Source organism: Varanus komodoensis, unplaced genomic scaffold, assembly GCF_004798865.1.
Source record: "Varanus komodoensis strain SLA01 unplaced genomic scaffold, ASM479886v1 scaffold33, whole genome shotgun sequence".
In the NCBI taxonomy this organism is placed as follows: domain Eukaryota; kingdom Metazoa; phylum Chordata; class Lepidosauria; order Squamata; family Varanidae; genus Varanus; species Varanus komodoensis.
The window spans coordinates 7178695-7202016 of NW_025335817.1; the positions used below are offsets into that span (position 1 = coordinate 7178695).

The 23322-nt window shown below is 38.1% G+C and overlaps 1 protein-coding gene across 2 annotated transcripts in view; it reads right to left on the bottom strand.

Annotated features, from left to right (window-relative positions):
* SECISBP2L (SECIS binding protein 2 like) overlaps positions 1-23322 on the bottom strand; it is a 38241-nt gene that overhangs the window by 10223 nt on the left and 4696 nt on the right. The window contains exons 2-13 of one of the 2 annotated variants that reach the window (XM_044438741.1): positions 12953-13131; positions 11193-11514; positions 9128-9260; positions 8775-8998; positions 8660-8684; positions 7517-7632; positions 6217-6348; positions 5687-5770; positions 4672-4839; positions 3970-4111; positions 2467-2636; positions 775-904 (exon numbers count right to left, since the gene is read on the bottom strand). In XM_044438741.1, the coding sequence (XP_044294676.1) occupies positions 775-904; positions 2467-2636; positions 3970-4111; positions 4672-4839; positions 5687-5770; positions 6217-6348; positions 7517-7632; positions 8660-8684; positions 8775-8998; positions 9128-9260; positions 11193-11514; positions 12953-13131 (1825 nt within the window). The remainder of the gene's footprint in view (positions 1-774; positions 905-2466; positions 2637-3969; positions 4112-4671; positions 4840-5686; positions 5771-6216; positions 6349-7516; positions 7633-8659; positions 8685-8774; positions 8999-9127; positions 9261-11192; positions 11515-12952; positions 13132-23322) is intronic. The other variant, XM_044438742.1, reaches the window with a different exon arrangement.

The following is a 23322-nucleotide window of genomic DNA, read 5'->3' on the forward strand; positions in this document are numbered from 1 at the left end:
AGCAAGTTGTAGATTTAGGAAGAGAGATGCACATACACTGGCTGATGTTCTACAGATTGAAGTCTTCTATGGAAGTATCTTAAACCACCACAGCAATTTTTAAAGATAAAAGCTCAGCTCCAGAGGGCCCCATGCGGTTGAACAGGCAAGTTCAACTGCCCCCCTCTTTCCGTCTTTCTCCTTTGGAAAAGCTGAAGAAAATTCAGAAGTGGCATTTCATGAAGATCAAGGAGCTGCCACGATGGGTGGGAAGGGGAATCAGTCCTTCAATGCAGACTTAGAAGCAATTTCCATGCCATTCACAGGCTCCTTTGGATGCTAGATTATAGAACTAAGCCCATCTGAAGTATGTGGAAGCTCTATACAAACAAGGTCTTTCTACTTACCTATTTTAAAGTAGCTAGTGCAGCAGATAACACTTAAGTCTAAGAAAATCTTACAAACAGAAGGTACTCAGGCAAAGCAAATATTTATTAGATTGGGCTCAAGTATATATAAATTCTAGCTTCCAAACTGGAAATACAACCTAAGTTTCTGAAACCTGGATCAATTTCTGTTACAACATACAATTAAAATTTAGACTGGAAGTATAGATAAACTTTCTATATTTGAAGCATAAATATAGTTTGGGTACAACATGCTGAGAAAAGAAATATTTTACATAAGCAAGACTTACAGTCTTATTGGTTAACATTACAAAATTCATATGCACACATGTGTAAATACATACACAGTAAGTTAAGGATATTTTACTTATGTTTTTAGAATTCTGACCTTCTTGAGATGCTAGTTCTTCTGATGGGTTAGAAGCCAGGTTCAGATTCACCTCTTCTTCATCAGCTCCTAGAAGACTATGATCCACAGATAGGCGCCCCTTCTTTTCCTCTCTTTCTTTCAAGATAATCTGCAATAAACCCCATTATGAAGTTGTAAATAATACTGTTTTAATGGCTTACTACCACAGGTACAGAAACATTAAAAAAAACAAGTCTGAGGTGAAAAAAAATGAGCATGTTTACAAAACTGTATCCTTACTGTGAAACAATATACATGGTGAGCTGCCACCCCAACCACCACAGAAGAGTCATTTTTTTCAGGGATGTATGTAATAATTTTATTTCAAGAACACAACATTGGGTTGGACATGCCTTACCCGTTCTGGTTGCCATTCACACATAGTAGTAAAATTAGGATACAATCCAATCATGACCAGACAGTAGTAGGATGTCCTGCTAGGAAACGCTATGACTTTTTCTTTCTAAACATGCACAGGATCACATCCTTAAGAAGTCCAAAAATATTTTATACTATATTGTTATTCAATACTTTTACATTAATTCTTATTTTTTAAAAACAGAACCACAAGTGAAACTAATTCTAAATTGACATTAAGACATTGTTCCCTGAATCCTTTTGCCAGTTTAAATTCAGAGATTTTTAAAATTCAAACCAAGACGATCTTACAATAATCACATATTTAAATCCATGAATTCACTATTTAGCGATCAATACACATTTTATTTTCCTGGGCTCCAAGATCACTGCAGACAGGGACTGCAGCCAAGAAATTAAGATGCTTGCTCCTGGGGAGGAAAGCTATGGCAAACCTAGACAGCATACTAAAAAGCAGAGACATCACCCTGCCAACAAAAGTGCGTATAGTCAAGGCTATGGTTTTCCCAGTTGCAATGTATGGCTGTGAAAGCTGGACCATAAGGAAGGCTGAGTACCGAAGAATTGAGGCCTTTGAATTGTGGTGCTGGAGGAGACTCCTGCGAGTCCCTTGGACCACAAGGCGATCAAACCAGTCTTTCCTAGAGGAGATCAACCCTGACTGCTCTTTAGAAGGCCAGATACTGAAGATGAAGCTCAAATACTTTGGCCACCTAATGAGAAGGAAGGACTCACTAGAGAAGAGCCTAATGCTGGGAACAATAGATGGCAAAAGAAGAAGGGGACGGCAGAGGATGAGGTGGCTGCGTGGAGTCACTGAAGCAGTCGGTGTGAGCTTAAGTGGACTCCAGGGGATGGTGGAGGACAGGAAGGCCTGGAGGAATGTTGTCCATGGGGTCGTGATGGGTCGGACACATCTTCACGACTAACAACAACAACAAAACAATTTTGTGATTGACTAAGTGTCCGCCATGTAACTGGGAAGTAGAAAAGATCCTGGAAGAAGCCGCAGGTTCTCCGGATCTCATCATAAGAACAAATATATCAGAAAAAATCAGGTACGTTATTGTCAAATGGTCACATTCCACACAGTTAATCACAAAGTGATAAAAGATAGCCCATTTCATCCTTTATGGCATATTAACTGATGTTGTGACTAGTATCAGTTCTGCTCAGGTGGGAATGTTTTCCCGCCACCAGGACCTAAGCAATTAGAATGAATCATTTCTATGTTTTTAGACACCTCAAAGACCACATTGCTAAAAAGAAGCAACACTTTTAGAGACAGTTTACCTTTTTAAGTGCTGTAGGACGCTTCAGCTTTGAGAGTTCTCTCTCTTTTCCTCGTTTCACTTTTGGAGCAGTGGAATCCAAAGGATTAAGGCAACCCAGTGATGACTGTCCTTTAGTTAAGGATTTTCGGTTGGCTGACTCCTTGGTGTGAAAAGGAGCTGCACTGCCAACTAAACAAAACCAAGACAGAATAACAGCTTATATGTGATGCCTATGTTTCCCAATTGATTAGCTGTCATTACTCATTGTGACAGCTTTTTCCTTTTGCAGGCTATTAAAATGGAATGATTCTGCTTCCAGGTGGCTTTAATATGTTATTTATTGTTAGATTGTTTTTAAGACATCTGATTTTATTGATTGTGAGCTGTCCCGAGATGCCACACATATGGGACAGCATATGAAAGTTTTAATAAATAATAAATAAATAATAACCAGCCTTCAATTTAGCCTATTCTTGACGGAACACTTGAGTTTATATAGAAAAATAGAAGCATGATATACTTCAGCCATGCGAGGATAAAAATGTTATTTTATCTAGCAACTGGTGTAAGAGAGGTTTCCTTTATTTAGCATTCTAAGAACCACACAATTCCATGTATTGCACTTTAGGGTCTTGAGCCACAGCATCCTATGCCTCATAAGCGACATTTACCATTGAGGAGATTTTCAAGAACAGCAGGGAATCTGGCAGGGGAGTGAAACAAAACTACCTGAGCATAGTCAAGCAATTGGGTGCACCTAGAGGAGTTATTTGAATCTCTGGAAAAGCAGCTTTCCACACAAATGTGTCATTTGCACTCCCAAGTCATGACAGAACAGATTAGGAATGCACTACCAGATATTCCTTATAAGAAATACTAAGTTTTTCTCTGAAGAAGCAAACTCATCCAAAAATAATTCTTAGTGGAAAAGTTGGCCCAAGTGCATATTCATTCAAAGTAATTTACATTACATTTCTAACAGGCAGCCATGCATAGCAGAACTCACTGTTCTATTTTCTTTACAAGACTATCTTCATCATTTATTAGCAAGAATTTATTTTACTATTTGCAAGAAAACTTTAAAAAAATTGAATGAAACCCGGAGCCAATAAACAACTCATTTGTATTCCGCTACTGGCATAGGATGAGAAACCTACCTTCACAGAGCTAAGTTCTGTGGAGAGAGTAATTTCACCAACAACATTTCTTGATGGGAATGCTGTTTTCTGAATTTCATTTCTAGTTTAGGGAACATCCTGGCTATGTGCATTCAGCACATTTTACTCACAGAGCAGCTGCCAGGTATTTATGGCACAAATACTTCATATGTTTAGGAGTGTAATTCATTGAAGGAAGATCCAAATGCAGTTTTCATGTTTGACTGCAAGGTGGTGTTATGGCCACACATGTTGGTTCACTATAAAACTCCCTGTGCTCAGTGTTAATATACTAGTCCTCATAGATGGAAAAAATGTTTACGAAATGTGTGGCTATAAAGAACAGTCAACTGTATTATAGTTACCTGTGTAGGAGAGGGGTCTGGTATTCGTGATCTGGCGAGCTTTCATAGCCTGCTGCTGTTTTTCAAGAGCAGCTAGCATGTCCCCCAAGTCTAACTGAACAGGTGTTTTGCTCTTCTTCCCAGCTGCTTTTGAAACTGCTTCCTGTAATTAAAAGGAAAATAGAGCTCAACTTAGCTGCCAGAAATATAATTCCTGTTGATGAAGAGCAACAGCAGGAGATGGCTACTGCACTCTTGTCCTAGTTTTGAGCTTTCCAAAGGAGACTGGCCACTGTACAAACAAAGTGCTGAACCAGACAGGCCTTGATGAGCTGCAGTATGTGTGTTTGTATTTAGATAGGGTTTTCCTTCTTCCATAACATCAGGTGTTACTCTGACCTTCTGATGGTGGGGGGCTGGAATTGGGGACCCTTATCAGTCTCCATCTTAAGGTTGATGACAACTAGCAATAAAGGCCATTGTGATTGTTAATTCAGGAATAAGTAGATTAATACATACAAAGGCTAAAAAAGTGGTGTAACATTGGGATCACTGACAGTTTGAAATGTTATTCTCTTTCATTTGCAAGCAAAACTGCAGGAAAATTACTTGACAAGTACACCAAGGGCAAGACTGACATTATGTTGAGGACTGTATCCTGGCAATGACCATCCGTGATTCAAATATACAATTAATCTCAACTACTGCATTAGAATAACAGACCTGGAGTTTCCTCTGCTCCATACTAATTTCTGAGTACTCTTGAGCTGTGGCTAGAGCTGCTGCCAGAGCTTTCTTCTTTTGACTTTTTGCCCGTTTGGGAACAGAAGTGGTGATTGGAATTGGTGTCTGTACTATGTTGATTGGAGAATTTTCAGGTAAATCATCCAGCTGGAGTCAACAAGAGGCACATGCAGTTAAAAGGTATTACCACATAAAGTACACTTCACCATAAGCCTGAGTGTGCTTCACATACACAAGAAATAAGCTTAATAATCCTAAGTGAATCAGTGGTTTGACAGGCAAATACACTTTTGTGCTAATATATTTTAAAGTCATATGAGAAGAAGAGCCATGCTTATTTCAAGGAACCAATTCATTCATACATCAAGAGGGTCCAAAGATTAGCATTAATGATTTGATCCTGAAAGGTGGGATCTTTGGTTTGATGCTGCCATACACTATAAGCAGGTTGCTTCTGAGCAGTCCCCAGGAACATCAATATTCTATATTTAGGAGCATATGTATCCTTTGCTTAAGCACAAAAGAATTTTGCAGCCAAGTGATCCAAAATCTGCCAAGGAAGTTGGAATTGTGAGGTCTGTACAAGTTATGTGCATAGAGAAAAAGGCAGTCTCCTGTTTAGTGTAATTGGATTATTATGCCAGTTACATATAGGAGCAATGAACTATGCAAGCCACTAAGGTTCCATTCCAGCTGTAAGAGGACTTAGTCATACCAATAGCTTTTCAGACTTGAGCAGGCATTGCCCACACACTTTCAGGCATATTCTCCGCACCTTAAGGGCTGGAAGCCTGTTTTCTTCTTTTAAAATGAAAGCCAACATTTTTAGGAATTCTGCACATGGCTCCATACTACTTGGTGTCTCTTCAGGCCTCCCAAACAACATTATTTACTGTTACAACTTGCCTTATCAGCCAGAATATTTTAAGAAATTCACCAGTAATCCAAATCAGAGGTCTGATTGCATCCAGAAAATGTCAGTCAACTCTCTTACCACTTTAGGTGCATGTTTCAGCTGCATATTGCCACCTTTATAATTTCCACTGTCACTGTTTAACTCTGGAAATTCTTCTTCATCCTGGATAGAAAATTTGAAGAAGTGTTAACATGCATAATCACGTGCTGAAATTTGCAGGGCTCAATTACTATGAACAGCAAGGAAACACTGAACTAAACAATGGAAGTTGGCAGAAGCCAGACTTAACATTATTAAAATAGACTGCATTGCCTAACTATAAACTACCCAGAAAGCTTTGGTTGTGGGGCAAAAGTGAAATGAGAACAAATAAATGTGAGCTGTTAATTATTCATGTGACAATTAAAGTAGGTGAGCATGCAGATCACAAGATGCCAGAGTATACTGAAATCAAACAAAAGAAAATTCACTGGTAGAATTGTGAAAGATAAGTTTGTATGCTTTTGAAAAGTATATGCTTATTTTGCAGCATATATAAAGAACAGGAGTGAATTATGATGCAGCCCAAACATCTCAGAATTATGGTGATTATTACAATGAAAATTTACCTCAAAATAGAGAGGTTCAGGACTCTGCTCTGTCCTGTTTGGCTGACTTGTAGCTTCAGACTTCTCTGGCTTCCTCTGCAAGTTCTGTCTTCTTTCGGAAGATGTGCTGTGCCCCCTACATCTAAAAGCAGGCTAAATGTACATACAAAAGAAGAGAACGTGTTATGGACTAGTGCTTTTGCAATTATTCCTTTAAAAACCAGGTCAATTAAAACAGGTCTGACTCAAGTAATTTGGCTTTTCTCTTGCAGATAAAAACAAACAGCCCCCCCGCCCCCGCAACTAAACAGATGTCATTTACATGCCCTTCCTTTTGTGCCTACACATTTATTTATTGTTTAAGCAAGATCTATACCATCCTTTGGTCAAGATGGCTCTCTGGTTTACATAATCAAAATGCACAAACAAAAACAATGCATTAAAATCAAAGATAAATACATAGACAAAGCAACGCTAAAATAGAAATAATAAGCTCACAATAAACCCACAGCAGTAATTTTTAAAGAAAATTAAAACTGTTACCTGTGAAAATATTGGGTGAATCAAAAGGTTTTTACCTGGCACTGGAAGGAATAAAGAGTAGGCACCAGGTGTACCTCCTTGGGGAGCTGATTCCACATCTATCTACAGCCTTGAATCAAGTTACAGAAGTCCGATGGCTTTGTTTTCTAGTTTTCATCTAAGATACATTCATGAACAGGCCCGCTTAATTTACAAGACTTACAGAAAGTGGGACCTGAGTTTTCCACAATGAAAAGATATCTAAACTTCCATCTCCTCTCAAAGCTGGACTGAGCTCCCATCTCAAAAGAGCATCTGAAACCAACTGCTTTGTGAGAAAGAGCATCTCCCTGCTCTGAAGCTGGTGTTCTCATTTGGACTTCTCTGAGACTCACCTGCCACAGCAGGGGTGAAAAATGTCAGCAGATTCCAGTAAGGCCTCAGAAGGCAAAGCTCATAGTTGCAAGGTCAAAAACTTGCAGCTGTATTACAGCCACTTCCAAGAGGGAAGAGTTGACTGGCTATGTTTTGAAAGCCAGCCAAGACCCATTTCTGAACGTCTTGACCAATCTGCTGGCACCACAGCTTGCCATTATAACAACTGAGCAACATTAAGAACTGACAGCTATGCTCCCTTGCTTTTTCCTCTTCCTTTCTCAACCTTTCTCCCCTTGTATGTCATGTATTTTAGTCTGTAAGTCAAAGGATTGGAACTAACTTGTTTTTTATTCATTTGTAAACGGTTCCAGGAGCTTTTCAGGCTGAGGAGTGTTGTGGGGCAATGCTTTCAATAAAATACCTTTGAACTACTGTGCTGCTCAGGTTGCCTTCCACCTCTTGAGAAAGTTGGTGCTCTCTCTATCCAAGGCTTTTTTTGAGTTGCTTGGGAACTGACACTTGTCCAACTGGCACCAGCTGAAAGAAACACCACAGTTGTTTAAGGAAATGCTTCGTATGTTAAAGAAACAAAGTGTGAAGATTATACCATTTTGCAAAGAATCCAGAAAGCGACATATGTAAAGAAGCTAAATACAAAGTCTGGCCTAGTGTATAAACTGAGTAAAACTTCCACTGTTTTCAGTCATCCCACCTACCCGTCTCATCATCAGAGATGTAATCATGACTGACAGTAAGCTATTGCAAGTATTTACCATGTTCAAAAACATTTAGCAGTCGTTCAGTACATAGCTACTGTTCAGATGTATGCGTTCTATCAAGTCTGGCATTGTTTTCCTAATCAAAAATGGCTGTCTCTCTCCCTTGTACATTCATTTGTCCTCTATCAGAACAGGAAAAGTGCAATTAAGATCCAAGCCTTATCTGCAGTTGTGATGGAATTTAAACATCAGTGCAGGCATGGATAAATTGTCAAACAGCAAGACAGGATTAGAAACAGAAAAAAACGGATTTAAAAGGAGGTAGACTGGTATAGCATAAATCTTCTAAAAACAGTCAGGACTGTTTTTGAAATGTAAAGATCACATTGGTTAGCAAAGGCATTTAGGAGAAAACCAAGAGTTTCAAATTCAAAGAACTCAAAAGAGCAGCCATATTCAACTAGGTGGACTCCAAATGTGATAAACTACGATCACTAGTATCACTAATATTTCCAGCTTGGGGGTGATAAGAACTGCAGTCCAATACAACTGGGGCACCAGGATGGGGAAGGCCACAATAGAGTTTACACAAGATTGCCTGAAGAAAATCGTTAGAGAGGAGTGGCTCACCTAAAAGCATGAAAACACACGTTGTCCTATTTAAACTGTGACTATTTTAGAATTGGATCTAATTACAAAAACCTGGGACAACAAGTACCATAGAACTCAAATGGAATATTTATTATTTATCACAATTGTTCATAGAAAAGTACGAATTAGGAATATAATGCTGACAAAGTGCAAAGCTTCCATTCGTTCTTGATCAATTAATATAGGAACTTTACCTGGGTGTACTGATGTTTCCATGATCTGAAAAATAAAGAATGTAGAGGTCATTTTAAAGTTTTGCTCATTTTGTGTCTTCTTCACCCACCTTAATATTTACGAGGGGTTACCTACATTTGCTGCAGCAGATTCGGTGCTCCTTGAGGTAGCAGCCGCAGCTTGGTTGCTGTGCTTGGGACTGCAGTAGCCACTATCACTATCAATATCTGCTTCACTCGCCCCTTGCTCACTAGAGGATTCTGCAGGGTGGGAGGTTCTTCGGCGCCTGCTTTTTGGTTTCCAGTGTGCTGTACTTACACTCTCAGAGAGCGATTTGCTTGCTATCTCTGAAGGAAAGTCTGTAAGGTAAGGACAACGGAATCATTGAAAGCCAGCAGTTCTTTACAAAAATAAGATTTTAAACTGTACAAGGAACTGGGAGACAAGATAAGCAGAAGGCGGGAAATGCACAAGAAACATTGCCCTACCTGTTTGTTGACAAGCATCCACAAGTAGTACAATTTTGGGTCTGCTCTCAGGGCCTGACGCACTGGTCTCCTTCTGAGTAGCAACACTTTTGACTGGAGGCCTTTTGTTTTTTATGTGAGTCTGTGAAGGCTGTTGTTGTTCAAAGAGATTAGTTAAGCAACATAATTAGCCAGTAAACCAGTGGCCTCAATTTAGGAAAGCTTATTTCTCATTTGCTAGCTACTTTTGCAACAGTGGATAATTAAAAATAAGGTTTGGAAAGAACTCGTATCTCTCGTTCATATCAAAACTGACAGCCCAAGCCCTTGATTTCTACATGAGCACCAACATTCACATTCCTGGCATTCAATAATTGCAACACATTTTGGAACCCACAGCCAGATTGTTGTGCTGCTAAAAGTCCCTAACATGTTAGTGATGACCCTTTGCTAAAGTACAGCAGTAAATAACTTTTTAAAAATGATATTGAGAATTATTTGTTTATGGCATTTCTATACTGTTCAATTAGCACAACACTCTCAATGTGGTGTACAGAATAACCAACAGAATCTGTTGGATGCTCCTCAAGTCATGTTTACAAAAACTGGAAATCACCCAGAATTTAAGCAATGCTAAATGGTGGAGGAAGGTGTTTGAAGGCAATGGAATGGATAAATTGTTTTGATGTATTTTAAATAGTAGCTAGACAGTGCTGAAGACACTATTAAATCTATTAATTTCCTTTTATACTACATATGCAAATAGCATGACTAAGGTGCAGCATTTTAACTGGATAGCAGCTTTGTTGTATTTACACATTAAGTAATTTTATAATACTTTATTTGTATAACTCGCTATGTTCTCCACAATTGATTGCAATTTAACATATTTTAAAATTAAAATAAATGTCAGAAGGATGTTTGGGTGTGACATCTATTAATATTTGCATGAAAGTGGGTTAAAAGTATCCATATATTCATGGAAGGTGGGTAAATGTTTTCTAAAAGCATCAAAATGAATACAGAACTAACTGCAACAATTTGGAATCACAGGAACTGGTCTGGAGGATGCCACAATGCTTTTATGTAATAATGAATGTTAGATAATTCTAAGCAACTGAAATATATAGTAGCACATTTATAAAACCCATGGAAGTTGATAAGATCTAGAAGTAATTAATCTGCAAAATATTTTGGATTGCAGCCTGAGTAGAAATGAAGTGGTCTATGATTTAAATGGTCACTTAGGGTGGATCACACAAACATAGTTAATAGCAAAAGAAATTTGGGAGTGGAGGAAGGTTCCAATTTAATGAAAGTCCAACTGTCCTGAATCCTCCAGTCTTAACTTCTTCAGGTAGAAAACTGAAATCAATACACTATTAAAACAGCTTTTTGTTAACCTAACTCTAGTGTGCCTACATGGCAAAGCATACTGCTAACCTAGAATTTCCAGTCAGGTAACAAGAAATTTTTTAGAATGTTTTGAGATGCAGTCCTATTCAAATCTGAACAGAAAAACATCTTACATGCCACAGCCAGCCATGCCAGCATTGCAGACGCTTTTCTATGTGAACATGTATAGAATCATACCCTTAGAAGACTTAATTTTTAGCAAACTCCAGAATCATAGCATTATGATGACAGAACAAGTTAAGAAGGGACAAGCCAAATTTTAATTTTTTTAAAGCTCTAGGCAGGTTATAGTAAAAATACATAAAACATGCCTGCTGTGTTGGCTCAGATAGAAAGGTTGTAAAAATATAGGGTATTATTTGGACTAATTAAGGAAGAACTCTTTGCAATTTTTGTGCAGCATGTATTAAAAAAAATAGCTCACTAAATGCCCATCAACAAGCTGGATGGAAGGGCACTGTCCAAAGAGTGTGCTTTATACTGCCCAACAAAGGCATGTCAAATGCAGAAGACTTCCTCTGCACAAAAATTAAAATATTTTCTGCTATTAACCAAAAATTAAATGGATATTCATAGAAGTATACTTAACTAATACATTTGACAAGCCATTTATTTTCAGCTAGCTATTACTCACTTGATCACTGTTATTTCAAGTGCTTAACAGGCTTACTTTTTGCATAATTGGTCCCCTGTTGGTGCTTCTACTCCGCTGGGTACATAATGGAAAGGCCTGATTTGGCTGAGTTGGACGATCCGTGCATTCTGCTGTCACTGTATTTATGGCACTTGCTGTCTGAAAGGGTGCAGAGTAAGGAGCTGGGAATGGATAGAAGCCCATGACCTGAGCACAGGGTGCTGGCATCAACTGGTAATAGGTATACTCTGTAGAAACAGGAGGCTGAGCAGATATAATGGGATAAGCCAGGTACGGCCCAGCAGTGTTTGGGTTAGGTTGTTGCCATCTGATGTCATTATTATACAGTGGAAGTTGTCTGAAAAAAATGAAAAGGAATAGAATTGCTGAGCTGTAATGCATATAGCAGCTTGTCGAGCAGCACCAATAATTTCCTGTAAAATCTAAATGTACAAAGTTGATACGGGTGACGCAGTGGTTTAAACCACTGAGCCACTGGGCTTGTCTATCGCAAGGTTGGTAGTTCAAATCCACACAATGGAGTAAGCTTCCATTACTCTGTCCCAAGCTCCTGCCAACCTAGCAATTCAAAAGCATGCAAATGTGAGTAGATAAATAGGCAACACTTCAGTGGGAAGGTAACAGTGTTCCGTACACTTTGGCATTTAGTCATGCCAGTCACAGGACCAAGGAAAGAGTCTGTGGACAAATGCTGGCTCCCTCAGCTAAGAAGCCGAGATGAGCACTGCCCCCTAGAGAAGGACAAGACTGGACTTAATATCAAGGGGGCACCTTGACCTTTACAATGTTGGTAATGCTCTCCATATCAGATGTCTTCCTCTGTTCATATGGTTCTACAGCAGCCTCTCTCAGCATGGTACCCTCCAAGTATTTTGGACTTCAGCTTCCACCATTTTTAATCATTGGCCATGCTGACTGGATTTGTGGGAGTTGAAGTCCAAAACATCAGGTTGGGGAAGGCAGCTTTGTAGCTTTAAAAACGCGGAATATGTTGTGCGAAATGGCACAAACATTGGAATATTATGGAACACACACTCCAGCGTGCTACAGTCTATCTCCTATCTTCTATATAACTATGTAGGACGGACACACGCGGCAGGAGTGCGCATGCATGTAAGAGAGATAGGACAGGATAGGCAGTAACAAATCTCACTCCGTCATGATTTTCCTGGCCAACTTTTGTAGGTAAAAAGCAAAAGCAGCATAAACATCAAAGGATGACTTGGAATATAGGATGTTGGAGATATCATCCTAGTCCTATTCATAGTGTAAATAAGGACTGTTTCTCATTTTTCAATCTGTTCACAACACACTAGGATGGTATGCAAATTCAAAAGGTCAATGCCACTGTCTCATTTTAAAATGAAAGAATGCAACTGAGACACAACTGACTTCTTTGCTCTAGCAGATATAGTTGAGGGATGTCCCAAACTGGATCAGGAGTTCACTGTCTTATTTTAAATGAGGCACATAGAATTAAAAAAATGAAGATTACTAAATGACAAAACCAACCAATCTACCTGGAGAGAAGAGGAGCAGACAGTTCCTTTGATAAGCATATTATTTAACTACCAGGCTATACATGTTTATTCAGAAATACGTTCCACTGAGTTCAGTGCATTTTAACTTCCCTTTCTGCCAAAGTCTACTGATAAACCTTCCAAGTATGTTAGGGACAAAGGAAGTTTTACTCATTCCCATTTAAAAACCCTATGAAGAATCAATTCTAGACAATATTCAATATATGTCTTTATTCGTGGAATATATTCAATTACCTATTAGATTGGTTTTCCTGAACAAATGGGTAGCAAGTAATCAGGTAGCTGGGAATAGGAGCTGGTTCTATGCCATTAACACCTCCACTATCATTAGGCACAGCCATAGGCATCATAAGTGAATCTGGATTCTTCTTCTGAGGAATAAATGGTTCAACTTCAGCAGACAGTTTCACATTCTTAAAAGAAAAGAAACACAATTAACAATCTAATATTGAACTGATTGATTATGCTTAAGTGCAGACTTGCTGTTAATTTGCAAAGATTTCCATGAAAATTTACTGAACATTTAATAACAGTATTCTATCAACATTAATTGGCCTACATAGGATCTACAGAATGTACCTGCTTACAGGTCATTTCTATCTCTTGTGACCTTTATTATAATATGTATATGACCTTAGGTTGTATATGCATACAACCAGTATGCAGCATTTTCTGTTTTCACAGTGTTCAATGCACTTTCAATCATTGTTAGTTCTTTGTTTTCACCCAACCAGAAAATAAGCCCCTTAGCAGAGATAATACTTCAAGCACATTTGTTGACATATATCTTACACTCTGAAAAAGTTACTTCAAACAACAAACTAAACTCAATTTCATATATTTAGTGTAAGGCTTATGTACTGATATTCTACTACTCAGACTGTGTATATCCTTCTCCTGTGTCTTCAATAGTACTATAAGCTGTATGTGATGGTCTTCTTGACAGGGAGATAAAGTGACAAGGAAAGCTTCTACCTTAATCTTTGCTGCTGTTGGAAGGTACAGGAACAGAGATATTTAAAATGGTGGCAGCCCCTACTAGGTCACAACATGACTAAGGAGCTATCTTTGCACAGTCCAAAACACTTGAAGATAGTTAAGCCAGGCAGTCTTTCAATTTCCATAATAATACAAATAAGAGAAGCATGACTCAAGTCGGAAGTAAATATATATCTATTTTTAAATTACATTATACCTCATCTTTCTTCCTCTTGCAAGGAACCCTAGGTAGCTTGCAAGTTTCTACTCCTTTCCATTTTAATTTTAGAGGAATAATCCCCTGAGGTGAGTTAGGCTGAGGCCAAGATTAAGTGAATAGTCCAAAGTCACCCAGTGAACTTCATGGCTAAGTGGGGGACTAGAACCTGATGGTCTTATAGGCCCCTTCCACCTCTACCATTCTATGATTCCCAGGTCTAACCACCACACCATACACACAACTTCCATGAAGTATGAGAATTTAGTTTCATAAAACATGCTGGCATTCTTTTAAATTTTGCACTAAGCTGAGTTAATGTATGGGGCACAAAATTCCCATTCAATAGCTGTTTGTTTTGCACACATTTCCAATTCACAAAGAACAACATTCACAAATGTAAGGACAAATCAAGAGGAGACAAGGAGTGAAATGATGTGCAGAAAACCCTGGCAAACATATCACTCAAACAGCATTCATTCATGACTCCCTAATTAGAAGTGTTAATTTGTTATGTGCTGTCAAGTCATCCCAACTTGCAGGGACCCCATGAGAGGCCCTCCAAAATGCCCTGCCCTTGATAGCCCTGCCTGGTTCTTGTAAGCTCAAGGCTGTGGCTTCTGTTAGGGAATCAATCTATCTCATAGTTGGCCTTTCCTTCATCTTCTGCCTTCAGCTTTCTGTAGAACTGTCTTTTCTAGCAACTCTTACCTTCTCGGGATACGCCTTAAGTAGAAAAGCCTCAAGTTTCATCGCATTTGCTTCCAGGGAAAGTTCTGGAGTGATTTGAGCTAGGGCCCACTTGTTTGTCATTCTGCTGGTCCAGGGTACTAGCAAATGGTCTGCCAGTGCAACTTATCTGGGTGATACATGGTCAGGGTGAACTTAACAGTCACATATTACACTGAAGAAACATTGCAGGAGGGCTGGATTGCCAGTGTGTTCCACACACAAGACAATCATACCCTAGTCTTGTGTGTGGAATATACATATTATTAAGAATACCGTAGTAGCAACCAAAGTGATGGTAACCACATCACAAAAGCAACATGAAACAGAAAATCTGAATTCAGCTGTCTGAAGAACTAGTGAAATGCAATTAGAAAACTTAAGGAATAAGTTCGGATAGGTCTGTAGCACGAAAAGTTCTCTCTGTAGTGAGAACAAACAGCATTCCTTTGGAAAAGTCAAGCAAGATTCTGCAGTACTATTTAGAGGTTTTACACAGCTTTAAAGATTCTTGGGCCTCAACATCCATTAGCCTCAGAAAGTATGGTTAATAACTGGGACATCTGGAAGGAACCAGGTTGGAGAAGGCTGCTATGAGTGCTCAGTTTAAAGCAAGATAGACTAATTTAAACCACAGAGAGAGAGCGAACAGTTTAAATTATAGAGGCTTAACCAAAGAGCAGAATAAAAATGCTTTGAATAAATATATACCAACTTGAAATTAATTTACTCCCTGAGCAATTACACATACTGACTATTTGTTCCAGCAGTCAGAACATACTTTTTGCTTTATGCATAAACTCATCTACAAGCTTTAGAGCAGACAGATTGCATCTCTACAGATGCACAAGAATAAAACCCTGCCGTGACAGAACAGACCACTGACTTTCAAAAAACTACAGAGCACTCAGGCAGGAGTGTACAACATGACACAACAGGGGCAACTGCTGCTATACCATCTATTACAATTCAGAGCCTTAAACATAATGTGGTTTTATTTAAAACAGCTGGTTAGTTACAGTGTGAGCAGAATACTGGACTAGACGGAGCCTACCATCTAATTCAGTCTAGCTTTTATGTTCTGATGAGGAAGCAGCCTTCTCCAACCTGGAGCTTCCCAATGCTTTGGGCTTCAACTCCCATCAACCATAGCCAGTATAGCCAATGGTCAGGAATATACTCTTAAACTTCTGAAGTGCACCAGGAAACAAACAAAATCTTAACAAATGAAGCACATACTTGGCTGCAGGTAAACAGTGACTTTAGTTAACATAAAATTGAAGATTCCAATCTCTTCACAGCCACGCCAAAGGAGAACAGAGAAGGAAGGCTGGCTGTGGCTCATTTCTATTATAATCTTCAGTTTATCACTACAAGTGAATGTACCCCTTAGTCTAAGTTCTTGTTCAGGTTTAAGTCTCAATTATGTTTTGCTCTTGATTTCAACATTTCCGCATCAAACCCCTTACAAGAAATATTTTTGTCAGTAGTTTTCTGTTCTGAGTGAGTTTAGGTTACAGAGAATGTCTCTTTTTGTTGGGTTTCTTTGCCTAAAGAACCATATAAACTGACAATACTTCATTAATAATAAAAGCACCAACATATTCTAGTATGTGGAATATTTCCTGTCAAACTGCAGGATTTCAAGATGTACCTGCTCTTTATAGAATGTAGGCAGTAGCCCATTATATATGTTTCTCTCCAACAACTGCAATTCTTCCAACACATAGCACATAAAGGCACCTTTGTTTTCTATATAAAAGCTACTGTATTGTTCAGCAGCTGCAGCAACAGAAGATGACACTAGCAGGAACAGACTGGTAAACTTATATAGTTGCAGCACTGTGTTTAATCTTTAAACTACAATATACAAGAAATGGCAATGGGCATTCATTATTTCCCATTAAAACAGAATCCATGCTGTCCCTCCAGCAGATCAGTGCTCGTGGCTGATGGTGCCTTGTGTAATTAACCCAAGGCAGGCACATTCATATTACATTTCAGAACAGAACAAAGATGGGCTTTACTGTTGAACAGTTGGAAAAAGTAACCTTGTCACAAGAGTGACTATCTTCAGACAGTTTGTAAAATATTTGACAGGTTTTTAAATTGAGAAACCAGTAAGCAGAGAAGAAGCCAGAGTTAAAGGTAAACACAGAAACAGTTGTAGCTATGGTTAGAAAACTCTAAGCAATGCAGTCTTAAGATATGGCAAACATGCCAGCTAGTTAACTAGAAGGTAATAGGAATAGTCTGTACAGTCTTACTTGAAATTCTGGCTTATGCTGTGGCAGACTGACAACTCATTTTTGGTCAGAGATAATGTTGTGGAAGAAGTATTTTCATCCACCTAGTAACAGAGTAAACCAGCACAATGCAACTTACATCAGGGAATTGGATGCAATACTAGATGAACTTCTCTTTCAGGTGACTATCTCTATTCCATATGTGCAAACAGCAACTCAAATTAGTATGTTGGCAATTTCAGTACCTTTATTTTTTCCCTTAGGCTGCAATCCTAAACTCACTTACTAGGAAGTAAGTTCTATTAACTCAATGGAAATTACATTTCAGCTAGTAAAATCTAATAATGTAGGGGAACAGTCCTATTCGAATAGAGAGAGACAAGTGTCTTCTAGCATTTCTTGGCCAGCCATCTGATTACACTGTTCTACAAGGAGAAAGCCTTGGAGATGAAAGTACTAAATTTTACAAGAACTGGGTCACTAATAAAGGGAAATTAAGTCCTGAGTATTAAGTGGCTCCAGTTTCCAAGATACAGCTTCAGGTCAAAACTGCATCAAAATAATTCAAAATAACGAGGGGGGTGTGCGATTATGCTCCATAACTTTTCTGCAGAATGTGATATAGCAATGAGAATGGTACCACACCATTCTGGTACCATTGGGGACCATTATAAATTTATCTTTTTACTGATACCAATAACATAACTTTCCATTCATTTATTGGTTTTTAATTGGGGGAATCATGCAAAAATAGCAGTTGCTACTATGATTGGTGGTTTCCCTCCACACCATTGGGACTGTGAAAGGCATGGACTTTTTATTCTTGTTTAGCCAATGATGCAGATAAGTTGTACATAATGCAACACAATAAGGGGCCCAACTCTTGTCCTGATCCCCTATTTTGCATCCAAAATATAGGTGGCTTGCCTTTTTTACCACTGCCGTCATATTCCACTTTTGAGATGCAAAAGTAACCTCACCACAAATGTAACAGAAGTTATCTGCATTGTTTACACAGTTTCAAAGCATCTTGGCTACTGAGGGAAAATATCATGCAGCTGTTCCTTGGAAATGTTAGGCAATGAAACTTGCACAAGCCACCAGATATAACTGTATGATGCACAGATCTGACCAAGACAAATGTACCTTGCAATAAAAGAACAATAAATTACAGTTTGGTAATAGTCTTTAGTCTCAAAGTGAAGATAAATTTATACACTTCCATGTGGTAACATATTGTTCTACTGTACTTTGTCGAGAAGTTCTGAGGCATCATGATAATCAGACACCTCTCTCCCTTGTAGGCAAATATACTCCTGTGTATAAATTGTTATTGTGAAATATCTTGAAAGCTTTTGCCAACCAGCACTTTATCACCTGTTTTCTAATTCGTCTAATCAAAATATGTAAGAATTAGCACATTTTATCTCGGAGGTTGATAATTTGTAGACCAGTGTTATTCAGAACTCAGGTTAAGTGAAAATACTACTTCTACAGGATATGGGGATAAAATAAATTCACATCAAGAAAAGAAAAGAGGCTATATTCAAGGCATACATTTCTTTGTTTGTTTCCTTGAAAATAAAGTTACTTGGGGATATGTATCAATGACTGTTCAAACTGACCCAGCATAGGAACAGTTACAATCAATTCAACATTTTCAATAGACTGTAATTAACAGGTAGACACGAAATTGGAATATGCTCTTTCCAAAAACCAACCCACACAAAAAACACCCTACTCACTGCCCTGCCTGAGCCACATTTTAAAAAAGAAAGGATCCATTTTTGCATTGTCCTGAGCAGCCAGAGTCTTGGTTAGAAGTGCAAAATGCTTATTACCTGAAAGCAGTAAGAGCAGAAAAAGACAAGGATCTTACTACACTGGTGGTATTAAATCTCACCACACCCTTGCAGCTGAGGTTTTCCTTGACTGCTCATCTTTTGACAGCTGTCAAAAGAAAGCAAAGAAAACCTCAGCTGGAGATTCTCTGGTAGGTGGATTTGCTTCTAAAATTAGTTTTTTCCCCCCAACACCGTGTTTAATCTTTAATACCTGCCTTACATGTAGGTAAAGGAACTTCATTAAAATATTCCCAAACTGGGCCTCTTTTATGGCCTGCTGCCATTATAGGGAAAGAATAATAAGATAAACCTCAGGTTATACACAAAAGATTCAGACTTGTGGAGTTAATTCTGCTTAAAAGGTTTCACATTCCTTTTTACTCTTTGCCACTCTCTCCTCACACTTAGCTTCTCTGGCAGATCTATTGCCATCCCAACAATCTTCTATTCACTGAATGTTTTCATACTTAGCACTTAAGAGGTAAGGAGTTGATTCTGTGTACATAGATTTGCAAAGAAACAATGGTATTTCTCAACTCTATGTTTATTTTATAACATTTTATAACATTTTGGCTGTGAAGAGGCGGCATGTGATCTCTGCAGGCACACATTCACTGTTCTGAGAACTGTGAAACCAAGCATCTGTGATAAAATCTTCTAGATAGAAAAATTGCCCAGTAATCTTATGGAAACCTCTGGAAGAGCATGACATTGTGAATGGATTGATGGAATTCATTTACCAAAAAAAATTAAATATTGCATAAATATACAGCCTCATGCTAAAAAAAAAAAAAATCAATCCTTACTTCATGATGAATATACTCAGAAAACTATCTTTAGATAGATTTTTCTTCAAAAAGCATTTTATTTTTTAAAAATCCTATTTAAATAAAAATCAGATTCAAATTTTTAAAATCTGATTTTTCATTTATTTTTAAAAAATTGATTTTTAAAAATCCACCCTGCTCTCTGGGTTAATGCTGATGGTTGATCCCTGCTGTACTGTGACAGCAGGTACCCACTCGTCACTCCCCAGATGAGGCTTCCTATTTCCACACTGATAAACTGCACAGCTCTGCAGCTGCACAAACACAGCTGTGGAAGAATGGAACAATTAGCACACATCTGAATATATATTTTTCACTTTTTTAAGCGGAGTAGCCAACCAGTGACAGCCCTTCCTCTGTGTTGCATGGGCACTTTGGAGGGGGTGTGACTGGCTATTTATTATTTATGTATTTAAAACTTTTATATGCCGTTCCTTATGCATGGCATCTCATAACAACAGGGAGAGTAAGGAGGGGAAAAACCATGAACTTAGGGAAAAAAGGCTATCAGTTGCCCAAGGAGAGTAGATGAGATGGAACTTCAGGTGCCAAATTCCCTGGGATGTAGTCTGGAAGATCAAAGGAAGAGGAGGAGGGGAACAACCCATAATGAGCACAACCCTCTGTTGGGCACACTTTGGTTTCTTTGCAAAACAAGCAATTCAGTTGGGGTTACTGTCAGGGTAAGTCAGCAAGATACAAAGCTACCTAATATGTAACCTTGTATTTTAAACCAAATAGAGAAGCTGCACAGGGTTATTATGACTGTGCAATAGCACTGACAGAAATTTTTATCTACTAATACCAAATACCAAACAGCTTGTTGACATGAAAAACTACTTAAACTTCCTTATTCATAGTGTGCTAAGTTTTAATTAAAACAGAACTCATAAGCCTTAATATAAAGGACTATTTTGGGATACAAACAAATAAGGAACACCTCAAATAAATTGAAACACTACAGCTTCTATTACCACCTCAATTTATTTCTTTGGTTCATTTATATCCTGCTTTTTCTTCCAATATCCCAGCACAGCATACATGATCTTCCTTCTCTCCATTTTATATCCTCACAATAACCATGTAATGTTAAGTCCGGCTGAGAGCAGGCACTTGACCCTAAAGCATTCAGTGAGCTTCATGCTTGAATGGGGACTAGAACCCGGATCTCTTGAATCCCCATCCAACAAGTTGGAAACATCCTAATAATATTTACTTATTTATCTGGCCAGGGCAACTTCTTTTCTTTTCTTTTATAACTTTTCTTTTATAACTTCTTTTATATCGTTTATATTTTTTATTTTATATTATTAACTTTAATTTTATATTGTTATTTTTGTATTGTATTTTATTGTGTTGTAAGCCACCCCGAGGCTTTGGCAAGGGGCGGCATAGAAATGTTCTAATAATAATAATCCTGCTACGCCACCTCTTTAATTAAACACTGTGCTTTAACCAAGGATCTTCACCCAGGTGAAATGCAACCTTTCCCCTTTTAACCAGAGTGGGGACTAGAAGCTGCATCTTCCCAGTGCCAGTCTAGTACTCTAATCGCTACATTACACAGGCTTCACCAATTTAATTGCCAAACAACAACAAATAGTTTGATACTTTTAAAAGTGAGTTAAATCTACTATATTAATCCTGCAGACCCCATTGACATCCTAGCTGGAAATAAATTTACTGACCTAAAATGAAACCAGCATGACAAAAAAGGGATATGATATTGGTATCTCCTCCCAGAAACCTAACATAACATCTATAAGATTGTGCTGGATTGCACAGTTAGCTTAAATTAACTCATAGCTCCTCAGGCTATGAGGAAGTCCTGAAGAAAATGGGACAGCAGAACAAACTTGAAAAGCATACGTCATATACTAGATTTATAAATAAGGAAGTGGTTCCAACACAAGCTACGGGGATAATACTATGCATATTTAAAAAGAAAAGAGTCCCACAACTTCCAGCATCAGCCAAGCTGCTTATAAGACTATTTTCTGTCTAAACATACATTCTGCTGCATCTTAATTGCTCCCCCAATACAAGAATATTACAAATAAGAGGTGTTTCACATTTGCCCCATGAACATGGTAATTCTTCTGTCATTTTCACACACATGCACATGACAAAAATGACAACTTTGAGCCTCATTTATTAGATTTATATCCTGCTTTTCTCTTACATTGAACTCAGAGTGGCTTACATCATTCTCCTCCTGCTCTCAATCTTATTCCCACAACAACCCTGTGACATAGACTGGACTGTGAGTCTGTGACTGGCCCAAAGTCACCCAATTGGCTCCATGGCCAAGGGAGAACTAGAACTCAGCCTGCCTGAGTCCTCGACCTGTGTCCTTAATAACTACACCACACTGGCTCTCAGGATTCAGTGCACAGACCCTTGCAGTCCCTTTTAACCATTATCCTTTGAAGAAGATACTAGGAGCATGCTGAAAACAAACAAGAAATATATGCCAGTGCTCTTGAAATGGCATAACCACAAGAAATCGAATTTATAATACATGAAAATGCAAAGGTTTTTTTTTCAATATCCTATTTTTGAAAGTTGGTGAAGGTAAACTAATCCCAGATCATATTGGGTACTTGGCAATTTTACATTTCCATTTATTTCAGTGGGGGTAAATCAGATGTTCTTTTTATTCAAACGTCATTTTAACTGTTAATACTATTTATTTATTTTATTCTTCGGCCAGGGCGACTTATTTTACATTGTTAACTTGTTTTATATTTTTATTGTATAATATTTTAATTGATGTATTTGTGAGCCGCCCCGAGGCTTCGGCGAATGAGGTGGCATAGAAATCTTCTAAATAAATAAATAAAGTTCTGTAATTTAGTAGCTCTGGTGAGCAAATCTATGGAAGTTTAGACAGAAAAAGGTCTACAACTGCCAGTAGGCCTTTTAACTGTTTACATGTAAATAAGACCATGCCATTAATGTACTTTTAAAAAGTGAGACAGATGAGATAATACAGGAAAACAGACCCCATAAGAGTTGAAGTATGAAATGGTTCAGGCTGGATAAAGATTTTTGCAAATGCTTCAAATTGTTGCTGGTTTACAGTAACCCACTGGCTTAATGATCCTATGAATGTTAAGTGGGAAAAGGCCTACTTAACACAAGGGGCCTTATATTTCTATGAACAAGAATCAGGATTGGACTATAAGGCTGCAATCTTGTGAACAATTATATGGGATAAATGTCACTGAACAATGGAGATAAACATCAATCTTATTACATTGTTCTCTTAGAAATATGTCACTACTGTGAGTTTAATATTTATGAATGTATAATTATCAGTTGGATCTCATTTAGAAGAGCACAACTCCACCTTGCTACTGTCACCACCTGAACTCATTTTAAAGATTTGAAAAATTGTTAGATTTCAGCTCATTATAAAACAAAATTCGGTTAAGAGCCCTCTGCAATCTGATTTATGCCAGCCTGATTTCATGATGTCAATGCCTACTCTCCATTAAAAAAGTTACTCAAAGTACTTGCCCTCTCAAGAAGAGATAAGGAAATATGGAAATTAGAACCAAGGTCAGTATGCCTTTAACATGCTTTGAAATACGGAACCACACATAGCAACATGTATAGAACTAGCTGCTCTGAAATAGGGCATAATCTACTAATTGGGCACTTCAGAAGAGAACAAATGATACCTCTTAGCAGTTCTGAGGTATGCTTATAATAAAATAACATTTTCTAATACAAAAAACATAAGGATCCTCCATGCTCA